At 43.0% G+C, this 21,223-nt stretch overlaps 1 protein-coding gene across 50 annotated transcripts in view; it reads left to right on the forward strand.

Moving 5' to 3' along the window:
• The window catches only part of CEP112 (centrosomal protein 112), a 315,095-nt gene that overhangs the window by 54,564 nt on the left and 239,308 nt on the right, over positions 1 to 21,223 (forward strand). For 37 of the 50 annotated variants that reach the window (XR_015146986.1, XR_015146987.1, XR_015146978.1 and 34 more), the window contains 4 exons: positions 3,929 to 4,015; positions 6,430 to 6,529; positions 10,762 to 10,880; positions 13,001 to 13,144. The exons of 6 other annotated variants lie outside the window; for them this stretch is intronic. Coding sequence is in view for 34 of the 44 variants with exons in the window: in XM_086355752.1 (XP_086211878.1) it covers positions 3,929 to 4,015; positions 6,430 to 6,529; positions 10,762 to 10,880; positions 13,001 to 13,144 (450 nt within the window). In the remaining 10 variants the exon portion in view is untranslated. The remainder of the gene's footprint in view (positions 1 to 3,928; positions 4,016 to 6,429; positions 6,530 to 10,761; positions 10,881 to 13,000; positions 13,145 to 21,223) is intronic. 7 more of the 50 variants (XM_086355787.1, XM_086355784.1, XM_086355788.1 and 4 more) reach the window with 1 other exon arrangement.

The following is a 21,223-nucleotide window of genomic DNA, read 5'->3' on the forward strand; positions in this document are numbered from 1 at the left end:
GAACACAACACAACGAGAGGAGATCAGTTTTCAGAGCAACCATCAGTTCTCAGAGAACAGATGGTAGAAATTGCCCTTTTTGTGAAATAAAATAGAGTATTTCCTTTGAACTTTACCTCCACCCACAGTGACTGTTCCCACCCATTGCCTAAAAGGCTGCCTTGCTTCTTTCTTACACGTAATGCCAATTAGGCATTTTTTCCTTTTGCAAATCTCCTAGTAAAATGTAGAATTTAAATAAATCCAAATGACAAAATCTACAGTCATTGATGTAATAAATGAGAGAATTTATACTTTAAAGCATTTCTTATGAATAGAGCATTCAGAGACTCTCAGTCTTACAAAATGTAATAATTATTCAAAGGAAAACCATCGTGGACCACATGCAGGCAAGGGTTAGATCCTGACCAAGACGCCAGCCGCCTGCCGTCCACCTTCTCAGTCCTGCTCTCGTCCACCTCCCCAACAACAACCACCATCCTGACGTCTCTCATCGTTTCCCTGCTTTGCTTTTTAAGTTGACTTTGCTACCAATGCCTGCCTTCTTAAGAATGAAAATACTTTTGTTCAGCGGATTTTGAACTTCATTTAAATACAACTAAACTTTTCTGCTCAGTAGCATGTGGGTAACACTCCTGGTTGTTAGGCACTCAGCTGCAGTTGGCTTCATTTGCAGTACTTTCTATTAAATGAATCTGCCACACCTTGTTGCCATTGTGTTGATGAATCTGTTCTAATTTTTGACTTTTACAAACAGTAGCCCTGTGAACAACTTTGTGCGTGTCTCCTGACACATATGTACAAGAGTTTCTTCAGGGCAGTGGTTCTCAGAGCGTGGGCCATGAACCCTGTGATCCCTAAGATCCATGAGGTCTATGAGGTCAAAATTATTTTTGCAATAATTAAAAATAATTGTTCTACTGTACTTACATTTGCACTGACTTTGCACACAGAGCGTTGGGTAAAACTATATCCCGACCCACGTCAAGGCAGCGGCACCAGATTGTACCAGTAGACGTATTCTTCACTGCCACATGCTCCCAGGGGAAAATTACTAATCTTATTTAAGGATGTTCGCAGTGGAGCAAGTAGAAAATTATTAATTTTACTAAATCTTGTAACTCAGATACACATCTTCTGCTAGCTGAGTGACAAAGTAGAACTGTCTAGAGGGCTGAGGGTGCGTATCCAGGCGTGTGTCGGGGTGCCAGAAGGAAAGCCCATGGCTTCCTCAGTGATGAACTGTGATGGCTCCTGCTCGTGGGATGTCATTCTCACCTGATGTAATGGCTGACGGACAAAATATGGTTATTCAGACTCGGGTATTGGGAGACAGTTTCTGGAAAGTGAACAAATCGAGCCTGTCACTTTAAGCAAAACAACTGACCATATTCACACTGATGATAGAATTTGACCTTTTAATACAAATTAGAATTTTGGCAGCCCTGTATCAGTCACTGTGAGCCTGAGAACTTTCCAATACTAAGACTTTTCCGATGAGATTGGTGATAATATTAAAACCAGTGTGAGGTTTTGATATTATGTAATGAAATTTTCAATATTTGGAAACCTCTGCAACTCATTGAACTGACGTTTTCCAAATGAGTAATGCGTGGTGTTATAGCGTCAGACATGGGTAGCAGAGCCATTCCAAGTTCAGGACAGACCAGCAGACCTGCTGTGACAGCGAAGAGCTGGAGTCCACTTACCAAGTCCACGTGACTTAGAAAGCCTAGCACTTGTGAGCGCTGATTTACTAAAAAAGAATATCTGCAGTTATCAAAAAGGGGATTAACATACCCTACTTTACAACTACCTATTTATGTAAGGAAACATTTAAGGAAGAACTGTGTTCCAGTATTACATATTACACAGATTCTCTGAGATAATAGAGGGGGATACTCTTTTCAACTGCTTTTATGGGGCAAACACAACACAGTTAGAACCAAGAACATTTCAAGAAAAAAATTAAATCCCCTTAAAAATAAAAACAGTGACAAAGTTCATTGTCAATATGTTGAGAAAAGACTTATTTAATGAATGATGCTGGTACAACCTTTCAGTTACTTGAAAGAAAATAAAATTGGGTCCTTTCCTCTAAAAACAAAAATAATAAAACAACAATAATAATAAAACAATAATAAAAAAACAAAAATTCTGGATGTACCTAAAACCTAACCTATAAACACCCAGACAAAAAGTTTCAAAACAACAAAAATTTTTACATCAGGTCTTTCTTACCCAAAAACCTTTCCAAACTCAGAATGAATAAAAGAAATGATAGAAATATTTGACTCAAGTGACATAAAGAATCTGTAAGGTAAATATATATATATATAAGAAAATCAAGTGAAAAACAATCAATTTGGGGAAAATATTAGAGACGGACTGTGAATGTATATACACGCCTTAAACTAATTCAGAATAAATAAAACTGCATGCCAGGCTTTACTGACCACAGACAGGAATGTGGATGAAATTGTGAAAGGGCCTTCATAGAAGACCGGATTCAGAAGGCCCCAAACGTGTGACATATTTATATCCTGAATGTTCATTGGAAGGACTGATGCTGAAGCTGGAACTCCAGTACTTTGGCCGTCGGATGCAAAGAACTGACTCATTGGAAAAGACCCTGATGCTGGGAAAGATTGAAGGCAGGAGGAAAAGGGGAAGATGGTGGATGAGATGGTTGGATGGCATCACCTACTCAATGGACATGAGTTTGAGCGAGCTCCAAGAGTTGGTGATGGACAGGGAGGCCTGGCGTGCTGCAGTCCATGGGGTCGCAAAGAGTTGGACACGACAGAGGGACGGAACTGAACTGACCGAAGTGTGTGACGAGGGGCCGACAGGCAGTGGTTTTCAGGGAAACGCACATGAGGATTGTAGTGAGATGTCTGTCCTTCCCGCAAAAGTGTGAATTTGCCTTTAATAGAGGGCACAATATATCTAGATAATCTGATTCGTTGCCACGTCTTTTGAGAACCCACCCTGTAGAAAGCAAAATCCAAGTGTGCTGGGTGCATACAGGAGAATGCTTGGCCATGTTGTTTGTAGTGGAGACTGAAAAGAAAGTGACTACGCATTAAGAGTGTAGTTGAACGGATTTTATTTTCTGCTCATGAAGGAATAGTTGGTAACTATTTAAAAAATGAATAAGAACTAGAGCAAATGTTTTTAGAGGGATTTCCATGAGATATTGTTCAGAGAGAAAGACAAGGTGTAGAAAATAACGTATTTTTGTTTTCATAATACAAACATTCATAATAAAAAGTTATATATCGCTGAGGGTGTAGCAGTTTAGAGAAGAGAGTCCACTTAGCATTCCTACAGCAGTGTGGGGCGCATGGGCAGTGTGCTGCTCTGCCATGTCGTGGGGGACCCGGCTGGTGGGCAGCCTGTCCGTCCTCAGCTCACAGCTTCAGTCTCTGCACCTGAGGTCTTGGTTACTCATCCTGCAGAAAGAAAGAGGGTGGAGGGAAAGCCACTTCTGAGAAAACATGTCCGTCGCAGTTGCCTGCGTCCCGTCTGCCCCATCAGCCCCCCACCCAGCCCAGGTGGTGGCGTTAGTGGGGCCCCAAGGGAAGAAGAGAGGAACAGATGTCGGGGACCCTCCTGGCCTGTGCCACACAATACCAAGTGGATTTGGCAAAATATCACTTCACAGTGACCCTTTCAGGGCAGTGGCGTGGGCTGAGTATCTGAGTATCTGTTCCTTAGCCTGTAGAGTGATGTTTGTTCAGAAGACTTTTAATCAACTTGGAGGTGAGCACAGAGTATACCCAGTGTATGAGTGTGTGCAGTGTGATTGCTGGACTCGTGACTGTAAGGTGATCTCTTTCATACAGGAGTTTATTTTAATTTAATTGTGTACTTTTGAAAAATGGAAAAGTAAATTAATAACATCTTTAAAATATTTTCCTTGAAGTTGGACATGAAAACAAAGCTGATGGAAGCTAAATATCACGAAGAGAAACTTAAATTGCAACAGAAACATGACGCTGATGTTCAGAAGGTAGGGTGTGTACGTTTATTATTTTTTTAGGATTGAGTATTTGAAATATTCTAGGTCTCATGACCATCCATCCACTTATTATATTTATATGCTTATGAGAGTCTAACATATAAATGGGACTTGCTAAATTAGTATCCTAGCAAAGCTGATCTTTAAACTTCATTTGCTAGACAAATGTATTTATGTGAGACCTTATAGTTTACATGATCTTCAAGTTCTCCTTTATTTCTTCTTACAGCCCTTTACCTTCTGTCACTGCTTTTCATTACAGTTGAAATGAAACATCAGCTGTAAATACTAGAGTTTGTTTTGGTCTAATATCCTTTCAGTCTTCTGGCAATTGCAGTTTCCTTTCTAATTTAAAAAGAAATCCTGAACTTAGTTCTCTTTGGTGTAGACTGCACGCACTGTGAGGCCAGTGTTGGCTTTCTTTCAGTGGCTCGTTGGGATGTATGCCTTCCAGTATTTCAATTTGTACTTTAAAGTATACTTTTTCTTCTTAATGGGCACAGCAAAAGTCATCAATCTATAGTTATTATACCTTATAATTGTGTAACTATATTTTAGTACTGCTTTTAAAAATGTAGTGATATAGAAGTATAATTTTAATATATGAATTTGAAACTCATGAGAATTGATCCAGATAGAAACTTGGCATTGTCTGTTTCAAAACTAAGCCTGGGGGATGCTGCTCCCCAGAGTGAAGTGCCAGAGCTGGAGGGAGGAGTGGAGGCCAGAGCGTCTCGTAACCTGCTTTCTTCCTGCCCTACCCTGCGTTCCTAAAAGCTGGAAATGTAGTCGTGTTTAGTCAGGCATGTACTGGGCTCACCTTCTTGCAAAGCAACAAGAGGGAAACCACTGATTGAAAATTAGAGAAAAACTATTGAATCCTTTTCCTTGACTTTCCTCTTTTCCTTTCAGACTTTAAAGGCAAATATTACTTTATGTTCTTACTAGAATTTTACCTAAGTATGAACGGTTAGATCAAAGCAGTTTTCTATCATAAATATGTTAGAGATTCAGTAATATAATTCTGTAATTTCAATAGAGCATAATACACGTCTAAATTGAAATTTTAAAATATTGATATGTAATATAAATAAATATAGAAATATATTTGGAAAAATCATGGTAATAGAGTTTGAAATAGGCTTTTTGGTATGTCCGTTGAAAAGCTCTGTTCTAAGAAAAACATTTAATAGTAGAATCCTTTCCAGGAATTTCTCTTTTAAAATAAATTCTTCATGAAAAAAGAAAGCAGCACAACTAGTTTGAAACGCCAGGTAAAATATAAGTGAACTCGCTGACCTCGTGCCAGGTTTGGAAAGTATATTCATCAGTTTGTTGCACGTATGGCATTTTCTACGTGTTAGGAATTGGGGAGGAATAACATTGAAAGTGTTTATCTCTTTGCACACATTCTTTTCCTGTTCTGCTTCTTTATGGACATGGAGCTCAGACTGGCTCCTTTACTTATTTATCAGTTGTTCTTAGAGGTGGGACCAAAGCAATGAAAGGTAAAGTAAGATGCTGGTAATACAAGAAAAACTTGGTTAGACATGCTGATAACCTGTTTTCAAAAATTGAATTTGCGTGTATAGGAATATACCGCAACCATAAGAAAAGTGGATATTCATACTTCTGCTTCAATTTAGTTTTCCTTTCCCCCTTGGTTAAACATTTCTTTACCCTGCTTGGTAACTTTCTTATACTTGGTTTTTCTCCAATTTTTTTTAAAGTATTAGATATTTTTTAAAGTATTTAATGATCCATTTAAAAACTTCTGAGAGTATAAATTAATGACGTAAAATACTCATACAATTTTGGACATACTTTGAGCTGACTTTTTTGATTCCCAAGAGCAGAACTGAATGTAAAAGAAGTCTATTGCACCCCACGTTCCCGTGTGTCTGGGCGTGCTTGCTATTGTGTGTGGAAGTGGCAGAAGGACCCTGTGGGGGTTCAGGCTGTGCTTGTCTGCAGGCACCTGCCCGGTGCTGGGAGGGGACTGCACTGTGTCAGTGGCTCAGGCTTCCGCTGCTTCTCTCTGCGGCCTGGTGACAGCGTCATCTGTGAGTCATATTTTAGAGAATCAGCTAATCTAGTATTTACAATCCCCTTAAGGATTAGTACATGAAAATTCAAAACAGCATATTTCTTTCAGTAATCAATTATTATAGTGTATTTAATGTTTTGTCAATGCATTGAAATATGATTTTGGGGGGTTGTTATATATAACATCGCTTTTGTTATATATAACAAATCGATGTTATATATAACATCTTTTTTGGGTTGAAGCCACTTACAGGATTAGCTGAGATAGACTTAAAAGAATATTGTGCTCTTTTTTAAAAATTATGTGTTCCATACATAAAATGATATAGTGTACTAAAATATTTTAAATTCGTTTGCAGATTTTAGAAAGAAAGAATAATGAAATAGAAGAAATGAAAACTTTATACAAAAAGAAACAAAATGAAACTGAAGAGACAATTAGAAAACTTGAGAAGAAAGGTGATGTTGTATATTGTTACATAAATCCTTTAATAACATTTCTACTTTAGTGCTTCTATAAAGGACAGTTTTATTTCTGACTGTAGTATGAGATAGGAAGGTTTGTGTGGGTTTCCTTTGTTGATGTGCTGATGTGAACTTCTGTATGACTTAAGAAAAACCTGTGTGTGTGTGTGTGTGTGTGTGTGTGTGTGTGTGTGTGTTTGGTAGCAATGGTGGTTGGTTTGATTAAAGGTTTAGAAGAGTCTGTAACTGTTACTCTTTCTTAATCCTCTTTCTCGTCATTGGACTGGAATGACCATAGGTCAGTCTTAGAATAGAACTTACTGGCTTTCACAAGAGTCTAGAGTAATTATTCATCTTGGTCTAATAAAAATTCATTCCATTAAATGTCTACTTTATGCTTTATAATATATGCTATATTGTGATGGATGGAACATTTAAAAAGTATTCCTCATTTATACTTTCATTATGAAGGAAAAGAAAACAGGAAATCCAGTGTTAAGTTGATTATGACTGTAGGTCAAAGCATTGAAATGTAGTGGACAGTCTTAAGGAGAGTGTTGGAAATATTTGGGGAGGGGGAAAGAACTTTAAAAGTTTTGTAAGATTTAGTTAGTTGCAGAGGAGAGTTCCAGGCACTGGGGTGGGAATGCTGATGTTCGTAAACTATGGGAAGGATGATGCAAAACATTTGTCTAGAGTGGAGATCCTCATGTTAAGAGAGAGACTAAGACTAAGACTAAGATAGGTGACTTGGCGTCATATAAGCATGACCTTGAATTTCAGATTTAGAAATTTTAAGTTTATCCTGTAGCTGCTGGAGAGTCAGGGAATGTTTTTTGAGAGGTGAGTTTTAGGGCTGCATGTTTTCGGTGGAACAGCCTGGTAATATGGTGAAGCTGATTCCCAGTCTGTTATAATAGAGGCAGAATGGAGCAGAGGAGGGAGAAAGAGAGAGAAAGAGGGAGAGAGAGAGGGAGGGGGAGAGAGAGGAGAGGGAGGGAGGGAGAGAGGAGAAAGGGGAGAGAGAGAGGAGAGGGAGGGGGAGAGAGAGGAGAAGGAGGGAGAGAGTGGGAGGAGAGGGAGGGGGAGAGAGTGGGAGGAGAGGGAGGGGGAGAGAGAGAGGAGAGGGAGGGGGAGAGAGAGAGGGAGAGGGAGGGGGAGAGAGAGAGGAGAGGGAGGGGGAGAGAGAGAGGAGAAGAGGGGAGAGATCTTCCTTCTTAGGAAACCTGCTCTTTAGCATCTGCTATGGCCCAATTGCATGCCTCTTACTCATAAAGCGGTGCAATTGGAGATGTAATGTATATAAAGTCTCCTCAACTCAAGGCCACTGTGCCTCCATAATGTCATGTGTAAGATGATGAGGACCCAGAATATCTCAGTAATAGCAGTGGGAGTGGGGAGAGTGAACCTGAAAAAGAAACTCTGCTGGATTTGTGAATGATCCGATGTCAGTGAAGAGTAAGAAGAAAGTGGAGAGTCTTGTCATGGAACCACTCCAAACATCAGTGGCTATACATATTTAAAATCTATTTCTAGGTTTTTGTTTTTACTCTGATTCAAACCAGGCACTTTAAACACTCAAAGAATGTTCAAACTGCCATACAGTTGGTGCTCATTTCACGTGCTAGCAAGGCTGTGTTCAAAATCCGTCAAGCTAGGCTTCAGTAGTACGTAAACCAAGAACTTCCAGATGTACAAGCTGGGTTGAAAAAAGGCAGAGGAACCAGAGATCGAATTGCCAACATCCATTAGGTCACAGAAAAAGCAAGGAAATTCCAGAAAAAACATCTACTTCTGCTTCACTGACTATGCTAAAGCCTCTGTGCAGATCACAACAAACTGTGGGAATCTTAAAGAGATGGGGGTGCCAGACCGCCTTTCCTGTCTCCCTGGAAACCTGTATGGTGGTTAAGAAGCAACAGTTAGAACCAGACAGGAAACAATGGGCTGGTTCAAAATTGGGAAAGGAGTACGACAAGGGTATATATTGTCCCCCTGCTTATTTAACTTGTATGCAGAGTACATCATGCGAAACGCTGGGCTCAGTGACTTCACAAGCTGGAATCAAGATTGCTGGAAGAAATATCAACAACCTCAGATATTCAGATGATACCACCCTGATGGCAGAAAGCAAAGAGGAACTAAAGAGTCTGTTGATGAGGGTGAGAGAAGAGAGTGAGAAAGCTGGCTTAAAACTTAACATTCAAAAAACGATAAGATCATGGCATCTGGTCCCATCACTCCATGGCAAATAGAAGGGGAAAACGTGGAAATAGTGACAGACTTTATTTTGGGGGGCTCCAAAATCACTGCAGATGGTGATTGCAGCCACAAAATTAAAAGACACTTGCTCCTTGGAAAGAAAGCTGTGATAAATCTAGACAGTGTATTGAAAAGCAGAAACATCATTTTGCCAACAAAGGTCCTTATAGTCAAGGCTGTGGTTTTTCCAGTAGTCATGGACAGATGTGAGAGTTGCACCATAAAGAAGGCTGAACGCCAAAGAATTGATGCTTTTGAACCGTGGTGCTGGAGAAGAGTCTTCTGGACTGTAAGGAGACCAAATAGTCCTGAAGGAAATCAACCCTGAATCCTGGTGGCTTAGACAGTAAAGAATCCACCTGCAATGCAGGAGACCTGGGTTCGATCCCTGGATTGGGAAGATCCCCTGGAGAAGGGAACAGCTACCCACTCCAGTGCCAGGAGAGTTCCATGGACAGAGGAGCCTCGAGGGCTACACTCCATGGGGTCACAAAGAGTCAGACACAACTGAGTGACTTACACTTAAAAAACCTTTTTTATTGGAATTCATTGGAAGGACTGGAGCTGAAGCTCCAATAATTTGGCCACCTGATGTGAAGAGCAGACTCACTGGAAAAGACCCTGAGGCTGGAAAAGGTTGAGGGCAGAAGGGGAATGCAGCCGAGGTTGAGATTGCTGAATGGCATCACTGACTCAATGGACATGAGTTTGAGCAAGCTCCGGGAGAAAGTGAAGGACATGGGAGCCTGGCGTGCTGCGGTCCATGGCGTCATAAAGAGTCGGACACGTCTGAGCGACTGAACAACAATATCAGGTTAACTTGGACTCTTCTCCTCACCAGTGCTGCATCATTGAGATATAAAAGTGAAAGAAATTTCTATGTAAATGTTTATGAAAATTTTCCTCTCTTCCAGTAAGTGAATAAGAACATACTAAGGAAGCTAAGAAAATACTACTTTCAAGCAAATACACAACTGAATTTATTTTGTATCCGGATGACATGAATATGTTGAACAGTTTTCACTCGAATCAATGACAGTTTAAATCACTTTAAAAAGAAGATAGAAATTTGAATGCTTTATGAGAGATATGTTTTATGTAATTTAGAGCATGTTTTGCTTCAGTCCCAGTAACTTAATACACCCAGGAGCGGTGGCAGATTGGAGCGGTAGGTTCCTTTGTCTGTGGGCTTAGCACACCACCTTTGGGGTACTTGCCTGAGTGCCAGTGTTTTGCTCTGTAGTTAAAAGTTGAAATATCTTTCTCCTCAGTGAAGAAGCAAATAAACTGTTATAGCATGCAATGTAATAGGGGACTTATGTAGAAATCTAGGAGGTTCCCTGGGCCTAGAGAGGAGTGCAATTCTGCCCCTGCAAGAGTAGGAGACTGGTTGGTTCCTAAAGGAGGTGTGACTTGACCTGAGACTGATTTGAGCATAGTATTTCAGCAGGGGAGGAGGGCACTCCAGGTGGATAGGTGGGCGCATCTGGGCAAGAGAATGAAAGGATGTGGATTTACAGATAGGTTGGTGTGTTTATGAGTTTAAACACATGGACTTGGCTGAAGATACGGCCAGAAGGTAGTCAGATCTGAGGAGCTGTTTCCCGTGCCAGAGGCTTTGGGTCTCTGTCTTGTGGGAGGGGAACTGGGAGTTACAGTCTGGGGGTCGTGGCGCAGCATCTGCACGGGGAAAGGGCCTCTGCAGAGCAGCGGCGGGCACCCCGCAGGAGAGCTGCAGAGGCCGGCACGCCGTGCGCGTTGTCTGCGGGTGAGCGGCGAGGGTTCCACCGTGGCTGCGCAGGTGGACATGGAAAAGAGGAGGGAGGAAGAGAGGTTTTAGGGGAGAGCAGAGGAGGCCAGCAGGAGATGGGATGGTCTGTTAACTGGTGCACTCTGCTTTCTGTCACTGGACTCTTACGTGGCAGCTAGAATGGGTTTAATTACGTTTTCATCATTTTTGACAGTTCAGACCCTCGTCCGTGAAGGTCAGGTTATCAGAGAGACCAAAGACAACCAGATTGCAGAGTTAAAAAAGATATGCGAGCAGAGTACAGAATCTCTGAATAATGACTGGGAGAAAAAGGTAAGCTACAAAACATAAAATAGTGATGGAAAAATATAAAGGAGTTTACTTTCACGTAACCTACGTAATTATAAAAGAGTGGGTGTTCACAAAACACAAAGAGGAGTGTGAAAGAATAAGAGTAACAGTGTTCTAGACTATCTAGAAATAGCTGTCGTGCTTTGGTGTACTCTTTTCTGGGAGTTTACTGGTTTATAAGCTAGTTTTCATTTAGAAAAGTTACTTGTAACAATTCTTGGATTTAATTAAGGCTCTGAATTTTTGTCAGAGCTAATAGACTGTAAGCAGAATTCATAGGGATATAATAGCAGGATAATTTGGGGGAGTTAAATTGTTCAAATTTTGGATGTAAGCCCCTGGATCGTTTCTTTTCTGAAGTCTCAGATGACACAGTAGTTGTAGTATAGACTTGTTTTTGGAGTATACAAAATCAGTTGTGGATGGATTATTCTTGGAGGAGCATTTAATTAAGAAAAACATTTTCATTAAATTTAGCAGAGCCACGAGTAATGTAAAAAATACTTATAATGTTTCATAGAAGTCTTACGTAGTCACACATAGTAACTACTTTTGGGCTTCCCTGTGGCTCAGCGATGAAGAAGCTGCCTGCAATGCAGGAGATGTGGGTTCGATCCCTGGGTTGGGAAGATCCCCTGGAGGAGGGCATGGCAGCCCCCTCCAGTGTTCTTGCCTGGAGAATCCCATGGACAGAGGAGCCTGCGGGCTGCAGTCCGTGGGGTTGCAGAGAGGCAGACAGGACTGAACACACACACAGGCACTCAGTACTTCCATTTAGGAGCTCTTCACCATTGGTTGAAATTACAATATGTACTCACAAGAAGTGAAACACGTTACTTGTTTTGAGTAAGTCGGCTGTGAAGGTCTTCGGTGAACTCTTCCTGCTGACCATCTCCCAGTGGGTCGGGTTCGAGCATTTTCCTGGGCCCTGCGGGGTGGTTGGAGCTGAAGCTGGGCGGCTGTGTCCTGGGGCCGTGGCTCCAGGGCCGTGAGAGGAGGGCCCCTGTCCAGAGGGCAGACGGAGCGCTCTTCCAGGGTCGTGTCCATGTATGTGCTTTTACCTTTTCTGTAAAGTTGGCGTGTCTTTTCTCTGGCTGCTGCAAGCACACATTTCAGTATTTAACACTTCACTCAAGACACTGTCCTCCTAAAACCAGGCCAGCAGTTATTGGAAAACACTCAAAAGTATCTGTAAAACTATATAAATTATAACTTATTTTAACTTGATTAAATATAAATGCCAGACACTGGAGTAACTATTCCTAGTAATTCTGAGCTCAATTAGGCTTTAGATCTGTGAGCCTGGGCTGGGTGCAGAGGACAGGAACTAGATTCCGCATCCCCACCCGCGAGGACAGGTGGACGGCAGGAACTGGAGTCCGCATTCCCCGCCTGTGAAGACTGGTGGACAGTGCCCGCAAGGCTTGCCGCCTGGGTTTTCCACTCCCTGAGAGACTGCTCATTGAGAAGTGGCTTCCTTCCCTTGCTGCGTCCATGTTCCAGCGTCTCGCCCACTTCAGCATGTGTTCACAGGCCTCATCAAGGCGGCCAGTGTGCACAGAGACGTGGGGTGTGCAGCCTCCCGAGAGCTCGCCTTGGTTTACACCGGCCACCTTTGTGTCTGCTTAGTGTAGTTTACGGAGCGGATAAAAATAGTTTCTTAGTGGGAGTCAGGGTGAAGGATAAACCATTTTGAACATTACTCTTGTGCAAGATTTCATGCAAATAAGATGAAAATACTGTGAGATAGCAATCCTAATTGATAACAATATTGTAAACACCTTTGTTTTCTGGTGTCAGGCTAATCCTGGTGCTGTTCACCTGATGCATTCTGTTATCTGATTTATTTACTATTTCTGCCAGAGGCGGATAATTCCCTTTAATATTTGTTTATCCAATAAAATTTTCAATTGAGGGAAGTAAACAAAAAATTGTTTCTTAATCATGCTCTTTACATGAATCTTTACTTCGAATATTTTATATCTTTTGTTGTTCAGGTCACCATATAAATAAATAGAGAAATACAGGAAAACCTTTTTTCTGAATTACAAAATAGTCCATTCTGTGACAGTAGTGAAAGAGTCAGTTCTTCCCCTCTGTAGCTCCACAACGCTGTAGCAGAAATGGAAAAGGAAAAGTTTGAACTTCAAAAGCGACATACTGAAAGTATTCAAGAATTGCTTGAGGACACCAACGTGCGGCTGAACAAAATGGAGGGTGAATATGTGGCACAGACGCGGTCCACGGTACGTCTGCTTCTCCTTGCCATGTCCTTATGAACTGTCCTCTTCACCTCCCTGTCCTCGTGCTTCCCTGCTTCCAGAGTGTGCAGTGCACGGCAAGTGTGCTGTGGAGCAAAAACCCCTCACCTTCCTTCCCGACACAGGCTCACACGTGGCAGTGTGTGGCCTCTTCAGTGGCCGCAGGATTTCCCTTGGGGTCGATTGTTATCACTTCTTTTTTTTTTTTTTTTTACCCCTGCAAACATTTATAAAACTTTCTTCTTGTTTTTTTGTTTTTTTCTCCACTGACTTTCACCCTAATTTCTTTACTTTTTTACTTTCTGTTTTATTTATTTGTTTCAGTCTTTCTGACTGAAGAGGTGATTGTTTTTCTAGAAATGTGTAATGCCTGTGGGAAGACAGTCAGATGAGGAGGTGGACCAGTGTGGCTGTAATGCCCGTGGGGAGACAGATCAGGAGGTGGAGCAGTGTGGCCAGCAGAAGGCAGACTTTCTTAGTCGCTCTGTTTTGTGAGGGAGCAGACACAGATGCCCGTGGGGGACCCGAGTCCCTTTCCTGAGGATTCAGAGGGGCACCACCAGAGTACACAGCAGGTGACCAGGCGTGTCTTCCTAGGGACGATGGAGGGCCCCAGAGCCCCTCGCTGACTCTCTGCTTGCAGAGGTGGGTCTTCCGCCCTTGAGAGGCTCAGCTGCCTTCCTGAAATACGGAAGCCTGGGGAAGGTGGGCTGAGGGGCACCTGGACCCGGGGCCTCACGTCTGAGGTAGGTGCACCTCGTCCTCCTTGTTCCTGATACGTGATCTGACCTCATGGCGTGTAGACCCTGAATCCTCAGCACAAGCAGGGTCCCTGGCCAGTCAGCCCCCTTGGTCAGCTGGCTTGTCCAGAGTGCCTCCTTGAATTTAAAGCTGTGGAGTCTGAGCCAGAGTCTGTTACCTAGGCGTGTCTTGGAGACCCCAGACTAGCTGAAGGGCCCGTTTCAGAGGGCGGAAGGAATGGGACACAGTATCCACAGTGATGCTGAGCTGGGCTGTAGGTCTCGGGCTCCCATTCCAGTTCCCTTGTAGCTTGAGTACCGTGCCAGCTCATACGCTGTTCAGTGTCCTCATCCGTCAGGCAGGGTAACAGCAGGAGTAAAGTGTATCTATGTTGCTGGGAATATTAAATACATTAATATACATAAACTAAGTTATGTGGTAAGTGCCCAATAGACAGTTGTAACATACAAGAACGATCATCAGGAGACCTGTGTACACAAGGAGGTTCTCAGTTCAGGAAGCTGGTGGGCGTTTGCTTGAAGACAGCAGGTCGAGCACTATGTGGACCTCCGTCCCCTCCCACAGAGGCACAGCGTGACCAGCAGGGAGGAGGGGAGAGCGGTGACAGCCTGGGGGGGCCAGGCGAGTGGTGGGCTGACCCTGAGCAGCCGGGTCAAGAAAACAGAACCCTGAGTCGGCCTGGAAGGAACCTAAGCAGCAGACAGGTCCACGTGGATCTTCCAGAGCCTGGGGCCTGTCCCGCCGTCACCTCTGGAGGAGGGGATGCTGGTGGGGCTTCAGCAGGTAGAGTGCTGGACAGTTTAGGAACCAGCTACATGAGGAATTGGGGTGAAGAATATAGTGGGTTTATTATACGAGTCCTCCTCCTTCTGTGTATGTTTGAAATGTCCCATAACAAAACTTCTAAAACTTTATATATTTGGCTGTGCCAAACCTTTAGATTGCAGGAGCCTTAGTTACAGCATGTAGGGTCTATTTCCCTGACCAGGAACCAAACTCGGGCCCTCGCTCTGGGAGGCGGAGTCCTAACTGCTGGTTCACCAGGGAGTTCTTCTAGCCTTGGTTGTAACATCTGACCATTTTAGAATATTTCCAAATGATACTACTGGATATGAAAAATAATAATCAAAATAAAAGTGTAATAGATACAATTAGAAACAGTACAATAAATACAGCAGAAGGAAATCTAAAAATTTAAATAAGAGTAAGATCAGAGAGTTCCAGAAAAACATCTATTTCTGCTTTATTGACTATGCCAAAGCCTTTGACTGTGGATCACAATAACCTGTGGAAAATTCTTCAAGAGATGGGAATACCAGACCACCTGACCTGCCTCTTGAGAAACCTATATGCAGGTCAGGAAGTAACAGTTAGAACTGGACATGGAACAATAGACTGGTTCCTAAAGGAAAAGGAGTACGTCAAGGCTGTATATTGTCACCCTGTTTATTTAACTTATATGCAGAATACATCATGAGAAACGCTGGGCTGGAAGAAGCACAAGCTGGAATCAGGATTGCCGGGAGAAATATCAAGAACCTCAGATATGCAGATGACACCACCCTTATGGCAGAAAGTGAAGAGGAACTAAAAAGCCTCTTGATGAAAGTGAAAGAGGAGAGTGAAAAAGTTGGCTTAAAGCTCAACATTCAGAAAACAAAGATCATGGCATCTGGCCCCATCACTTCATGGCAAATAGATGGAAAAACAGTGGAAACGGTGTCAGACTTTATTTTTGGGGGCTCCAAAATCACTGCAGATGGTGATTGCAGCCATGAAATTAAAAGATGCTTACTCCTTGGAAGGAAAGTTATGACCAACCTAGATAGCATATTGAAAAGCAGAGACATTACTTTGCCAACAAGGGTCCATCTAGTCAAGGCTATGGTTTTTCCAGTGGTCATGTATGGATGTGAGAGTTGGACTGTGAAGAAAGCTGAGCACCGAAGAATTGATGGTTTTGAACTGTGGTGTTGGACAAGACTCTTGAGAGTCCCTTGGACTGCAAGGAGATCCAACCAATCCATTCTAAAGGAGATCAGTCCTGGGTGTTCTTTGGAAGAACTGATGCTAAAGCTGAAATTCCAGTACTTTGGCCACCTTATGTGAAAAGCTGACTCATTGGAAAAGACTCTGATGCTGGGAGGGATTTGGGGACAGGAGGTGAAAGGGATGACAGAGGATGAGATGGCTGGATGGCATCACTGACTTGATGGACAAGAATTTGGGTGAACTCTGGGAGTTGGTGATAGACAGGGAGGCCTGGCGTGCTGCGATTCATGGGGTCGCAAAGAGTCGGACATGAACTGAGCTGAAGATCAGAATTGGAGAAGGAAATGGCACCCCACTCCAGTACTCTTGCCTGGAAAATCCCATGGATGGAGGAGCCTGGTAGGCTGCAGTCCATGGGGTCCCTGGGAGTCGGACACGACTGAGTGACTTCACTTTCACTTTTCACTTTCATGCATTGGAGAAAGAAATGGCAACCCACTCCAGTGTTCTTGCCTGGAGAATCCCAGGGACGGAGGAGCCTGGTTGGCTGCCGTCTCTGCGGTCGCACAGAGTCGGACACGACTGAAGTGACTTAGCAGCAGCAGCAGCAGCAAGATCAGAATGGGCTTCCCTTGTAGCTCAGTCAGTAAAGAATCTGCCTGTAATGCAGGAGACATGGGTTCAATTCCTGGGTTGGGAAGATCCCCTGGAGAAGGAAATGGCAACCCACTCCAGGATTCTTGCCTGGAGAATCCCAGGGACAGAGGAGCCTGGTGGGTTCCTAGTCCACACAGTTGCAAGAATCAGACACAACTTAGCGACTAAACCACAGCCACCACCACCAAGATCAGAACGAAAAGCATCCCAGGAGCAGAGGCTGGGAAGAGAATACGAGGAGACAGAGGCGTAGAAGGATACCAAGCAGTAGGAAGGATAGATCTTCCTGAAGAAATAATGTAAATTAATTTCTTGGAATTAAAGAAAAATGAAAAACACGAAGGGCTCAAATAATACCCCAAATACTCACATGGGAGTGACACTTAACACATAAAAATCAAAGATATTTGCTGAAGCTTGAAACTGTCTGAGTCTTCACTTGGGCACCGTCTTCAGGCCACGCTTTCCTGCACGTTCACCTCCTAGGGTTGCTCCGCCGTCTTCCGGAATTTCAGGCAGAAGGAACACCCAGTGTAGAAGTCCCAAAGCTGGGACACGCCAGCCCAGTTCAGCGCAGAGCAGACGGCAGCAGGGACGGGGCCCTGTGAGCAGAGCAACGTGGAAGGAGACTTTGTCAGGGCACAGGTCAGGGAAAAGCTTGTGATTGATGCTTTAAAAAAAAAGACAGCTTTATGGTGTAAGATTAGAATTAGTATGTTGTAGATTCACGTGTTCTGAAGCGTGCGGTTCCCTGAATGTTTGGCGACTTGCTGCATTTGAGTGGATTGAGCACATCAGAGCGGCTCCATCTGAACGTTGCTCCTAGCGTGTCTGTCTTGCTCTGTGCAGAGAACAGCCGTGGGCTCCAAGGACCATGCGGGGGCTGGGACCAGGGCCGTGGACGTGGTGCGGGGGCAGGCGGCTGGTCCCGGGGTCTGCGGAGGGCGAGCACTGCCGCTGCGGGGACTGCTCCCTGGTGGGGCAGGGACACCCGACATGGACCAGCTCTCCTCAGCAAGATCAGGGGTCTGTTTTCTGGAGAATCAGCACAAGGGTGATATTCACGGCCGTGAACAAAAGCCAAATTTGTATCTGAAAAACAATTTTGTCATCTCAGCCTCCTAAATTTTCACAAATGTGAATACATTAAGTAATTGTAGAGTTGAAATTTATGAAACATATTAATTGCCTACAATGTTTCAATTCAGTTCAGTCGCTCAGTTGTGTCCGACTCTTCTCGACCCCATGAATCGCAGCATGCCAGGCCTCCCTGTCCATCACCAACTCCTGGAGTTCACTCAGACTCATGTCCATCGAGTCAGTGATGCCATCCAGCCATCTCATCCTCTGTCGTCCCCTTCTCCTCCTGCCCCGAATCCTTCCCAGCATCAGAGTCTTTTCCAATGAATCAACTTTTCACATGAGGTGGCCAAAGTACTGGAGTTTCAGCTTTAGCATCATTCCCTCCAGAGAAATCCCAGGGCTGATCTCCTTCAGAATGGACTGGTTGGATCTCCTTGCAGTCCAAGGGACTCTCAAGAGTCTTCTCCAACACCACAGTTCAAAAGCATCAATTCTTTGGTGCTCAGCTTTCTTCACAGTCCAACTCTCACATCCATACATGACCACAGGAAAAACCATAGCCTTGACTAGATGTACCTATGTTGGCAAAGTAATGTCTCTGCTTTTCAATATGCTATCTAGGTGGTCATAACTTTTCTTCTAAGGAGTAACATCTTTTAATTTCATGGCTGCAATCACCGTCTGCAGTGATTTTGGAGCCCCAAAATAAAGTCTGACACTGTTTCCACTGTTTTTCCATCTATTTGCCATGAAGTGATGGGGCCAGATGCCATGATCTTTGTTTTCTGAATGTTGAGCTTTAAGCCAACTTTTACACTCTCCACCTTCACTTTCATCAAGAGGCTTTTTAGTTCCTCTTCACTTTCTGCCATAAAGGTGGTGTCATCTGCGTATCTGAGGTTCTTGATATTTCTCACAGCAATCTTGATTCCAGCTTGTGCTTCTTCCAGCCCAGCGTTTCTCATGATGTACTTTGCATAGAAGTTAAATAAGCAGGGTGACAATATACAGCCTTGACGTACTCCTTTTCCTATTTGGAACCAGTCTGGTGTTCCATGTCCAGTTCTAACTGTTGCTTCCTGACCTGCATGTAGGTTTCTCAAGAGGCAGGTCAGGTGGTCTGGTATTCCCATCTCTTTCAGAATTTTCCACAGTTTATTGTGATCCACACAGTCCAAGGCTTTGGCATAGTCAATACAGCAGAAATAGATGTTTTTCTGGAACTCTCTTGCTTTTTCCATGATCCAGCAAATGTTGGCAATTTGATCTCTGGTTCCTCTGCCTTTTCTAAAACCAGCTTGAACATCTGGAAGTTCACGGTTCACGTATTGCTGAAGCGTGGCTTGGAGAATTTTGAGCATAACTTTACTAGCGTGTGAGATGAGTGCAATTATGCTGTAGTTTGAGCATTCTTTGGCGTTGCCTTTCTTAGGGATTGGAATGAAAACTGACCTTTTCCAGTCCTGTGGCCACTGCTGAGTTTTCCAAATTTACTGGCATATTGAGGTCAGCACATTCACAGCATCATCTTCCAGGATTTGGAGTAGTTCAACTGGAATTCCATCACCTCCACTAGCTTTGTTCATAGTGATGCTTTCTAAGGCCCACTTGACTTCACATTCCAGGATGTCTGGCTCTAGGTCAGTGATCACACCATCGTGATTATCTTGGTCATGAAGGTCTTTTTTGTACAGTTCTTCTGTGTATTCTTGCCACATCTTCTTAATATCTTCTACTTCTGTTAGGTCCATACCATTTCTGTCCTTTATCGAGCCCATCTTTGCATGAAATGTTTCCTTGGTATCTCTAATTTTCTTGAAGAGATGTCTAGCCTTTCCCATTCTGTTGTTTTCCTCTATTTCTTTGCATTGATCACTGAGGAAGGCTTTCTTATCTCTTCTTGCTATTCTTTGGAACTCTGCATTCAGATGCTTACATCTTTCCTTTTCTCCTTTGCTTTTCGCTTCTCTCCTTCTCAGAGCTGTGTGTAAGGCCTCCCCAGACAGTGTTTCCTGCACTGTTATTTTTCATTAGACAAAATTAAGACAGTAATAGCTTTCACATTAGAATTTTTAATTTTTATAAATTTGGGGTGTAAACTGAAGTCATATTTTGGGGCCAAGAGGCTACTGTTAGAGAAACTGCTTTCTGTTTTTAATGAAAGTTGAATTTAAAAATTAGCATTCAGACCTTGTCATTAGGTAACAGTAAAATATAGAGAAGAATGGACAGGGTCTGTCAGCAGGGTTGAATTTAAGAGTCATCAACTCTAGACAGACCTTGCTGAGCTGCTCCTGATTTAATAATTAAACAAGGAAGAGTTCAAGGCACGGCTTAAGATGAAAGACGAGGCTGTCACTGAGAATTAGTTTCTGTGTTTTCTTCTTTCAAGCTCTCTTCTTTTTTTAATTGGGTCTTTTTTTTTGCCCTGTTCCATTTTTTTGTAAGCAGGCGTTTGTACAGATGATTAGACCTATGTCTTTTGGTATTGGCAGGAGTCTCCTTGTGTGAAACTAACAATTAAACATGGAAACACTGGATTTTTAGAGCAATGCGTTAGAACTTATAAATATGAAAATGATAGCAGTGTTCTTAGATGCTTGGGGAGGTGACAGCTGTAAAATGTAGGGCTCTCTTCGTATCAGGGGTTTAGACACACAAAGTCTGTGAGTGGTTTTATTGAGATTTTAGGCTTTCTTAGCGGAATTCTTTGCCCCTCTCTTAAGCACGGATGCCACTGGCAATCTTGTGAAGTTTATGTATCCCTCTCAGAATAGTATTTGACAATTTAATAAAATTATATAAGATGACAAAGAAATTATAGTTATAGTCATCAAAATATTAATAAATCAGAGTCATGATAAAGTAAAACATATGCTTCCAAATGAATGCAGTAAATATCATGATTGCACAGTGGGCCTAATAAGTGTTGTAACTTATGAATAATGATGAGGGTAAACAATATTAGAAAGCTGAGCACTGAAGAATTGATGCTTTTGAACTGTGGTGTTGGAGAAGACTCTTGAGAGTCCTTTAGACTGCCAGGAGATCAAACCAGTCCATCCTAAAGGAAGTCAGTGCTGAATATTCACTGGAAGTACTGATGCTGAAGCTGAAACTCCAATACTTTGGTCACCTGATGCAAAGAAGTGACTCATTGGAAAAGACTGTGATGCTGGGAAAGATTGAGGGCAGGAGGAGAAGGGGACGACAGAGGATGAGATGGTTGGATGACATCACTGACTCAATGGACATGAGTTTGAGTGAACTCCGGGAGTTGGCAATGGACAGGGAAGCCTGGCGTGCTGCAGTCCATGGGGTCACAGAGTCAGACACGACTGAGCGACTGAACTGACTGAAACAATGTTAGAGATAATGCCGCACTATAATGGTCTATAAACTACCTGTGATTTCCGTCGTTCACAGGCATTGCTAATACTTCATTGGTGGTTGACTGTACTCATAGTAGGAGGGAAGTGCTGAAGGTCAGTCAGGGGACTGGAAATAGAGATGAGCTATGTTTTTCCATTCAAAGCCCATGAGACTCCAAGTTCTATTCATGGACCTGAA

Source organism: Bos grunniens, chromosome 19, assembly GCF_055505025.1.
Source record: "Bos grunniens cultivar Pamir isolate PY7600 chromosome 19, Bosgru_T2T1.0, whole genome shotgun sequence".
NCBI classification, from domain to species: Eukaryota; Metazoa; Chordata; class Mammalia; order Artiodactyla; family Bovidae; genus Bos; species Bos grunniens.